The sequence below is a fragment of the Nansenia antarctica genome (genome assembly GCF_963989245.1).
Source record: "Nansenia antarctica genome assembly, chromosome: 13".
NCBI classification, from domain to species: Eukaryota; Metazoa; Chordata; class Actinopteri; order Argentiniformes; family Microstomatidae; genus Nansenia; species Nansenia antarctica.
The window spans coordinates 32,947,734-32,957,733 of record NC_137683.1 but is presented as its reverse complement, the minus strand read 5'-3'; the positions used below and the strand labels follow the sequence as shown (position 1 = coordinate 32,957,733).

The 10,000-nt window shown below is 44.9% G+C and overlaps 1 protein-coding gene across 1 annotated transcript in view; it reads right to left on the bottom strand.

Moving 5' to 3' along the window:
* Positions 1 to 10,000, bottom strand: part of slc25a11 (solute carrier family 25 member 11) — a 16,289-nt gene that overhangs the window by 4,114 nt on the left and 2,175 nt on the right. Inside the window, exons 2-7 of the mRNA XM_080543784.1 lie at positions 6,835 to 6,987; positions 5,892 to 6,098; positions 1,688 to 1,778; positions 1,094 to 1,184; positions 562 to 661; positions 150 to 201 (exon numbers count right to left, since the gene is read on the bottom strand). Coding sequence (XP_080399910.1) covers positions 150 to 201; positions 562 to 661; positions 1,094 to 1,184; positions 1,688 to 1,778; positions 5,892 to 6,098; positions 6,835 to 6,987 — 694 coding nt within the window. The remainder of the gene's footprint in view (positions 1 to 149; positions 202 to 561; positions 662 to 1,093; positions 1,185 to 1,687; positions 1,779 to 5,891; positions 6,099 to 6,834; positions 6,988 to 10,000) is intronic.

The window sequence follows — 10,000 nt, the reverse complement described above, 5'->3', positions numbered from 1 at the left end:
AGGACAGTTAAAGGGGAGGTATATTAAAGGACAGTTAAAGGGGAGGTATATTAAAGTGGAGGTATATTAAAGGACAGTTAAAGTGGAGGTATATTAAAGGACAGTTAAAGGGGAGGTATATTAAAGGGGAGGTATATGATGACACTCACCAGACCGTTCTTGTACTCAGGTTTCCCATCGATCATCCTCATACTCTGGATCCTGTGGGGGGAGAGAAGCATAGTCAAGAGTCAGGAGGGGGGGGGAAGCATAGTCAAGTCTGTGGATACTGAGGGGGGGGTGTTGTGGGGGAGGGGGAGGGGGAGGGAGGGGGAGGGGGAGGGAGGGAGGGGGAGGGAGGGGGAGGGAGGGAGGGGGAGGGAGGGAGGGAGGGAGGGGGAGGGAGGGAGAGGGAGGGAGGGGGAGGGAGGGAGTGGGAGGGAGGGAGGGGGAGGGAGGGAGGGGGAGTGGGAGGGAGGGAGGGGGAGGGAGGGAGGGGGAGGGAGGGAGGGGGAGGGAGGGAGTGGGAGTGGGAGGGAGGGAGGGGGAGGGAGGGAGGGGGAGGGAGGGAGGGGGTCTCACCTGGTCTTGACGATGTCTACAGGCATGGAGGCGGCCGTGGTGACCAGACCGCTGAACATACTGGCACAGAAATGAAGCAGGATGTCATCTCCAAAATACCCTAGAGAGGGAGGGAGGGAGAGAGAATTATTCCAGAGTGTACTGTAGTGTGTAGTGTGTAGTGTGTAGGGTGTAGTGTGTAGGGTGTAGGGTGTAGTGTGTAGGGTGTAGTGTGTAGGGTGTAGGGTGTAGGGCGTAGTGTGTAGTATGTAGGGTGTAGGGTGTAGGGTGTAGTGTGTAGTATGTAGGTTGTAGTGTGTAGGGTGTAGTGTGTAGGGTGTAGGGTGTAGTGTGTAGGGCGTAGTGTGTAGGGTGTAGTGTGTAGGGTGTAGGGTGTAGTGTGTAGGGTGTAGGGTGTAGGGCATAGGGTGTAGGGTGTAGTGTGTAGGGCGTAGGGCGTAGGGTGTAGTGTGTAGGGCGTAGGGCGTAGGGTGTAGGGTGTAGGGCGTAGGGCGTAGGGCGTAGGGTGTAGGGTGTAGGGTGTAGGGCGTACCAGTGTCCAGCAGGGCCTGTTTGGACTGGGAGTACGAGGCGAGCTGGGCGGCGTTCACCACCACCGCCCGTGCCATGGTGGGGATGCAACCCTGCAACATAACAACAACTGTAGATATACTGTATATACTCACACCTCCAGAGTTATAAACAACTGTACATAACAAACCTTCAGGGTTATTAATGGTAAATGGACTGCTGCGCCAAGCGCTTTACAACGGCCTCTCCTTCACACATTCACACACACATTCACACACACATTCACACACACATTCACACACCGATGGCGGCAAGCTGCCATGCAAGGCGCCGGCCCGCTCACTGGGAGAAATTTGGGGTTCAGTGTCTTGCCCAAGGACACTTCGACGTGTGGCCAGCCGGGGCTCGAACCGCAAATCTGCCGACCTTGCGATCATTAGACGGCGACTCTACCTCCTGAGTTCTAGCTACGTTCTCTACGTTCTAGCTACACACTCACACTCTCTCTCACACACACACACACACTCTCTCTCTCTCTCTCTCTCACACACACACACACACACACACACACACACACACACACACACACACACACACACACACACACCGCCCTTACCCTCCACAGGGTGGTGATGCCCTCCTCTCGGGTGATCCTGACCAGGGCGTTGAACACGTTGGAGTAACCTCTCCTCTGGTCTGCTGGCAGGCTGTTACACACATGTTACACATGTTACACACACACACACACATGTTACACATGTTACACACACACACACGTTACACATGTTACACACACACACACGTTACACATGTTACACACACACACACACACATGTTACACACACACACACACACACACATGTTACACATGTTACACACACACACACACACATGTTACACACACACACACATGTTACACATGTTACACACACACACACGTTACACATGTTACACACATGTAGGGGTAGTGTGTAGGGTGTAGGGTGTAGTATGTAGTGTGTAGGGGTAGTGTGTAGTGTGTAGGGTGTAGGGTGTAGGGTGTAGTGTGTAGGGTGTAGGGTGTAGGGTGTAGTGTGTAGGGTGTAGTGTGTAGGGTGTAGTGTGTAGGGCAGGGGTCGGCAATAGGCGGCCCGCGGGCCATTGCTGGCCCATCACCAATAATATTTGGCCCAGCAGAATATTTGGAGAATCCACTTTTTTTTTTTTACAATATCCGACCGACAGTCCCACATATAGCGCCTATAATGTCCGAATAGAGAATCTACCTCCACCTGAATAATGCTTATTGTACTTTTATCCATGTTGAGAGTGAATGACACAGGGACAGACAATCAGGCAGCGGGGTGCACCGAAGCGCACTGACGCTGAACCCCTCATAGTGAATCATAAGTAGGTGGACAACGTGTAGTGCTGAAATAGCCGTGTGTGGTTTGAAAAAAATAACACCAGCTCAGTAAATAATTCAAACGTAATGTTTACGTATATGTGACTGCAACACACATATGAACAGTAACAAAGCAAATTCTGTTTAATATTCTGAAAAACATTGACAACAAAATCGGTGAAAAAAAGAAAAGAAAGAAAAGTAATCCGCTTATGCGAGGGGTGGTGGTGCATAGGCCTATGCTCCTGAAACGACAGAGCAAACACGCTATTAGGGATAATAATTACAATGAGCCATTCATTCAAAATATACAAAATACAATTAGGTTATTAAATACAATAACGACAGGCTTGGTACTCACTTAATGTGAAAAGTGGCATCTCCCATCGGTCAGTATTTGCTTGATATCTGGTTATATGGACGTCACTTTAATCCGCAGGCAGTTCTCAAGTTTTTTTTTGCATCAATCGATTCCTCTCGTGCGTCTTTATCACATTCATTGAGGAAAAGGACAACTCGCATGTATAGAAAGGGAACATTGTGAGCACGGAAGATGTGAGTCTCACAACGGCTTTGCGTTGATGAAACCAGGTAGGATGAACATTATAGTTCGCTGTCCATTCCTCTTTAAATGCCCTGTTTTCACCATCAACTTTCCTCTTTACACCTTTGGAGAGTGACATGATGTTTCTCTTGCTAGTTAGCAGGTTAAATGTTTAGCTAACTTCACCCGACAGGCAAACAACCAATCCAATAATAATGTGACCTTGTCTGGGAGGAGGGGGGAATCATTCAGAATGAAAGTATGTTAAATAATTATTAGAATAAGCTAGGCTGCGCTACATCGTCAGTCCACACATTTATTATTCAAAACTATGGAAAAGGGTGAAACTACGTTTCAACGTTGTTGAGAATCACAACACAAACTTGCTAGTCAAGCCAAAATACTGCAACGTAATGGATTGGACTGCTACCTAGTTAACTACAACACTACTTTACATTGTTACCTAGTTAACTACAACACTACTTTACATTGTTACCTAGTTAACTACAACACTACTTTACATTGTTACCTAGTTAACTACAACACTACTTTACATTGTTACCTAGTTAACTACAAGACTACTTTACATTGTTACCTAGTTAACTAGAACACTACTTTACATTGTTACCTAGTTAACTAGAACACTACTTTACATTGTTACCTAGTTAACTACAACACTACTTTACATTGTTACCTAGTTAACTACAACACTACTTTACATTGTTACCTAGTTAACTACAACACTACTTTACATTGTTACCTAGTTAACTAGAACACTACTTTACATTGTTACCTAGTTAACTACAACACTACTTTACATTGTTACCTAGTTAACTACAACACTACTTTACATTGTTAGCAGGCTCACAAAACAAGCTGTGTTAGTTGACTAGCGATGTGTAAATTTTTCGAAAGAAAAGTCAAAGCATTAGAATGTGTCACATTTTTTAACAATCAATTACTTATGAATGAATTAATGGAATGAATGAATGGTCTTTATTGTCATTGCTACAGTACAGGTACCAAACAACGAAATTTCGGAGGGGTGGCTCCCCTGGTGTTAGGAAAAAAAAAAAAAAAAAAAAAAAAAAAAATTCGGGCCCGCCATCTAGTGGCTCAAAAAAAAAATGGCCCGAGGCCAAACCTAATTGCCGACCCCTGGTGTAGGGTGTAGTGTGTAGGGTGTAGTGTGTAGTATGTAGGGTGTAGTGTGTAGGGTGTAGTATGTAGGGTGTAGTGTGTAGTGTGTAGTGTGTAGTGTGTAGGGTGTAGGGTGTAGTGTGTAGGGTGTAGGGTGTAGTGTGTAGTGTGTAGTGTGTAGGGTGTAGTGTGTAGGGTGTAGGGTGTAGTGTGTAGTATGTAGGGTGTAGTGTGTAGGGTGTAGTGTGTAGGGCAGGGGTCGGCAATTAGGTTTGGCCTCGGGCCATTTTTTTTTTGAGCCACTAGATGGCGGGCCCGAACATAATCAAAGGCTAATTTAAGTAATTGATTGTTTAAAAATGTGACACGTTCTAATGCTTTGACTTTTCTTTCGACTGTACACATCGCTAGTCAACTAACACAGCTTGTTTTGTGAACCTGCTAACAATGTAAAGTAGTGTTCTAGTTAACTAGGTAGCTGTCCAATCCATTACGTTGCAGTATTAGGCTTGATTAGCGAGTTTGTGTTGTGATTCTCAACAACGTTGAAACGTAGTTTCACACTTTTCCATATTTTTGAATAATAAATGTGTGGACTGACGATGTAGCGTAGCCTAACTTATTCTAATAATTATGTAACATAGTTTCATTCTGATAATTATTCCCCCCTCCTCCCAGACAAGGTCACATTATTATTATTGGATTGGTTGTTTGCGTGCCGGGTGAAGTTAGCCAAACATTTAACCTGCTAGCAAGAGAAACATAATGTCACTCTCCAAAGGTCTAAAGAGGAAAGTTGACGGTGGAAACAGGGCATTTAAAGAGGAATGGACAGCGAACTATACGTTCATCCTACCTGGTTTCATCAATGCAAAGCCGTTGTGAGAGACATTTTCCGTGCTCACAATGTTCCCTTTCTATACATGCGAGTCGTCCTTTTCGTCAATGAATGCGATAAAGACGCACGAGAGGAATCGATGGATGCATAAAAACCTTGAGAACTGCCTGTGGATTAAAGTGACGTCAATATCACCAGATATCAAGCAAATACTGACCGATGGGAGATGCTTTTTGTTTGCGCCGATTTTGTTTTCAATGTTTTTCAGAAAATTAAACAGAATTTGCGTTGTTACTGTTCATATGTGTGTTGCAGTCACATATACGTAAACATTACGTTTGAATGGCTTACTGAGCTCATGTTATTTTGTTCAAACCACACACGGTATGTCGGCTATTTCAGCACCGTGACGCGTTGTCCACCTGCTTATGATTCACTCTGAGGGGTTCAGCGTCAGTGCGCTTCGGTGCACCTTGCTGCCTGATTGTCTGTCCCTGTGTCATTCACTCTCAACATGGATAAAAGTACAATAAGCATTATTCAGGTGGAGTTCGATTCTCTATTCGGACATTATAGGCGCTATATGTGGGACTGTCGGTCTGATATTATTATAAAAATAAAATAAAAAAAATAATAAAAAAAGTGGATTCTCAAAATAATCTGCTGGGCCAAATATTATTGGTGACGGGCCAGCAATGGCCCACGGGCCGCCTATTGCCGACCCCTGGTGTAGGGTGTAGGGTGTAGTGTGTAGGGTGTAGTGTGTAGGGTGTAGGGTGTAGTGTGTAGTGTGTAGTGTGTAGTATGTAGGGTGTAGAGTGTAGTATGTAGGGTGTAGTGTGTAGTGTGTAGGGTGTAGGGTGTAGTGTGTAGGGTGTAGTGTGTAGTGTGTAGTGTGTAGGGTGTAGTATCACCGGCCGTCAGCGGTCATGCGTATCAGCGCCACCTCGGCCGGCGTCCCTACGAAGGCGCCCGTGGCCCCGGCGGTCATGCCGATCAGAGCCTTCATCAGGAAGGAGGGAGGGGTCCCGTCTGCCGCCGTCATCTTCTCAAACAGCACCGTGTAAATACCCAGCCTGGTGGTGGTGTACGTGGCCTGGCGCAGGAGGCCTGCAGAGAGACTGGGGAGGGGGGGGGTTATTGTGGTGCAGGTGGTGGCTTTTTTATGATGTGTCCCAATGGAAGCATGTAGAGATTGAATAGGAGGGGGCCAAGGATTGATCCTTGGGGAACCCCACGTCATTTTAATTTGTAGTAAACTCCTCAAGTTAAGTATAGTAGTATAGTATAGTATAGTAGTATAGTAGTATAGTAGTATAGTAGAGTAGTATAGTAGTATAGTAGTATAGTATAGTAGTATAGTAGTATAGTAGTATAGTAGTATAGTAGTATAGTATAGTAGTATAGTATAGTAGTATAGTAGTATAGTAGTATAGTATAGTAGTATAGTATAGTAGTATAGTATAGTAGTATAGTAGTATAGTAGTATAGTATAGTAGTATAGTAGTATAGTAGTATAGTAGTATAGTAGTATAGTATAGTAGTATAGTATAGTAGTATAGTAGTATAGTAGTATAGTAGTATAGTAGTATAGTAGTATAGTATAGTAGTATAGTAGTATATTATAGTATAGTATAGTAGTATAGTATAGTAGTATAGTAGTATAGTATAGTAGTATAGTAGTATAGTATAGTAGTATAGTAGTATAGTAGTATAGTATAGTAGTATAGTAGTATAGTATAGTAGTATAGTAGTATAGTAGTATAGTATAGTAGTATAGTAGTATAGTATAGTAGTATAGTAGTATAGTAGTATAGTAGTATAGTATAGTAGTATAGTAGTATAGTATAGTAGTACCCAGTGTAGATGCCGCCCAGCCCTTCGTTGCGGAGGATGGAGGTGAGGGCGTGGAAGGAGGTCTTGTACTCGCGGGCCTTGGAGCCCTGACCGCTCAGCTGCATACGGTTCTTCACCAGGTCCAGAGGCTGGACGAACACGGTGGCGCCCATCCTGCACACACACACAAACACACAAACCCAGGGTTAGGGTTAGGTTAGGTTTACCATCCTGCACACACACACACACACACACACACACACACACACACACACACACACACACACACACACACACACACACACACACACGCTTTACCATCCTGCACACACACACAAGGCTTTACCATCCTGCACACACACACAAGGCTTTACCATCCTGCACACACACACACAAGGCTTTACCTTTAGCCCACTGCTTAACTAAATGTTGCTATTCAAGTAAAGGGTTAGGGTTAGGGTTCTTTTAGCCGACTGCTTAACTAAGGCCCAATCCCGATTCACCACTCTGGCTCCGTCTTCAACCCTAATCTCCCTTTTGCGCATTCACGTGTAGCCGTAGTGGCGTCCCAATTCATTACTCATTTAGGGTTAGGGTTAGGGTTAGGGTTTTGGGTCCAAACTGAGAAAATCTTGACCCTCGTTCGATTCGGAGCCATGAGACTCCCTTCCGGCATGCATTGCGAAACATCTACAGAAATGTTCTTTTCGCTCTCGTAATACGGAAGCGAGCCTGAAATGTCATTTACTTTTTCTGGAATTACTTGTAATTAAAGACTTGAAAAAATATGATAACCATCGTATTATCTTAGTTCAATGTCATTACAATGCATCATAGACCTTTTCTTTACAACAAGCATAACAACAAAAGATCGCTATTATGCCCCTATTGTGCCTATGCAGGAGAGCCCCATTGAAGCGTCAAGCACAGCCATCCCATAATATAATATATTATATAATAATATAAGGAGCGCGATTCACATCGAGATGTGCATTCCTTTTTTTTTTTTTCCCCCCCAGATTTTATCCCTTTTTCACCCAATTTGGTAGCCAATTGAACCCAACCTAGCATCCAATTATCCCCTGCCTATTGCATAGGATCCGCCGCACGACCCCGTGGCCGGCAGTCCCAGAGGAGGCCGCCAGGCAGACTAGCTGACTGGCTCCTCGAGCCCAGCACCGTTATTCCGGCACCCAGGGGGCGGTGTTGCGCGACGGATCCTTGTCCGGAAATACTCCTATACCCGCCCTCGGGAGCGGCCGCCCAATATGCCGCTCTCCGTGTGCCCCAGCCATATCCGGATCTGGCGAGCTGGGATTCGAACCCAGTCCCCGGTGGGCAGCATGCACTAGTGGCCAGTGCTTAGACCGCTACACCACCGTGGGGCACCGAGATGTGCATTCCTGTTTAGAAATAAAAGATTACCTTTGGCGTTTGACAGCGGATGATGATAGACATATTTAATGTGAAGTTATCTATCTAACATTAGGCTGATGTGTGCATGATAGACGGGCATGACATATTTCCATGTTTTATTTACAGCTATGGCACAAATTAAACCAAAACAACCCGCAATCCTATCCGAGCAGTTGTTATTATGTAATATTGTTGATGGGTTATATAATGTAATGTTATTTCAATGCATTATAGACCTTTTCTTTACAACAAGCATAACAACAAAATCGCTGTTATGCCGAGGTGCTTAACATAGAAAGTTCCACAGTCCAGCGCGCTTGGGACAGCGGGCAGGACACCGGAGCGCGTTTGTCACAGGCTGACAGTCACCGTGCTTGGTGGTATATGACGCTATAGTTGTTATTATACCAAAACAACCGGCAATCTAATCCGAGCAGTTGTTATTATGTACTATTATATGTAGTTAATTAATGCAGTGGACAGCGGCTGTTTCTCCAGCGTTCCTGTCACATCGGATTTCGTAACGTCATAAAATTAAATCTGTAAGTCATGCATTTTTCCATGTTTCCCTTTGATGGCATATGACACCGTAAATGTAACTAAAGTTCAGCCTCGAAGTTGTTGCACTGTTGTCCTAAATCAAGCAGGGTTGGGCCGTGTTAGTACCTGGATGGGAGACCGCCTGCTGTAAGCTTTTCGTTCCTCCACGTTACCGAGGAGAGGCGCGTGCCGCGGCCGAGGAGAGTGTACTCTTTCCGGATAGACATTTATGCATGCTCTCTGGGTTCGAAACATAACTTCCCGGGGTGCCAGCGGGGTGGTTGATGGCTTAAAATGACCGTATACCGATGGTGAAGTTAGCAAAGTAGTATTGTGTTTGTACCACCTTCATAGCCGGTGTTATTCACGGACAAACACGGTGCCCGGAGGCACCCTTTGCGGGTTAATAGCTGTGATTTACCGTGGGTTAGGATAACAATTCAAACGTGTCCCGAGAGGGGAGAGGACAGGGAATCTGAAACCATTTGAATGGTGTCTATACAACACTCCTATCACCGTCGACACAGCTAGGAGCGAAATCCCGAGTAGAACTTGTCTCTCCCCCATGATAATGAAGCATTATTCTTTTTTATTTGATGACTTGTTTGATCGATTGATAGTTCAAGTTCATTCAAGTTGTGAATGAATCGCGTGCGTCAATGCTTTTCTATGTGTAATGTCACTTGGACATAGAATAATAAGACACTTGAGTCTGGGTTCAACAAAGGTATAACCAGTTTACTTCGCTTCTCTCGACACCTGTCAATCACCTACTGGTATATCATGAACTCTCTCTAAGGCGCATGCGCTGTCCTGACTATGAATTAACCCATTCATTACACTACGGATGACGTCATGAAGGGTTGTCCCATTTCCCCCGGGGAACCACTACGGCTCTGGCTCCAAAACGAGTGACTGCAAAACGAGTGACTCCAAAACGAGTGACTCCAAAAGGAGCCGAAGTGGTAAAAAAGAGAATCGGGATTGGGCCTCAATGTTGCTATTCAAGTAAAGGGTTAGGGTTAGGGCTCTTTTAGCCCACTGCTTAACTAAATGTTGCTATTCAAGTAAATCAAGTATTTAGTGATCCTAAAACTGTTTCACCAGACCCTGTCACATATGCAGAATTTAGCAGAGCATAGTTTGCAGTCTGCTCTACTTTTGTCATCATCAACGCTTATCCTAAAATATCTCCAAACTGCTGACTTTGCTGCTCCTCCTCCTCCTCCTC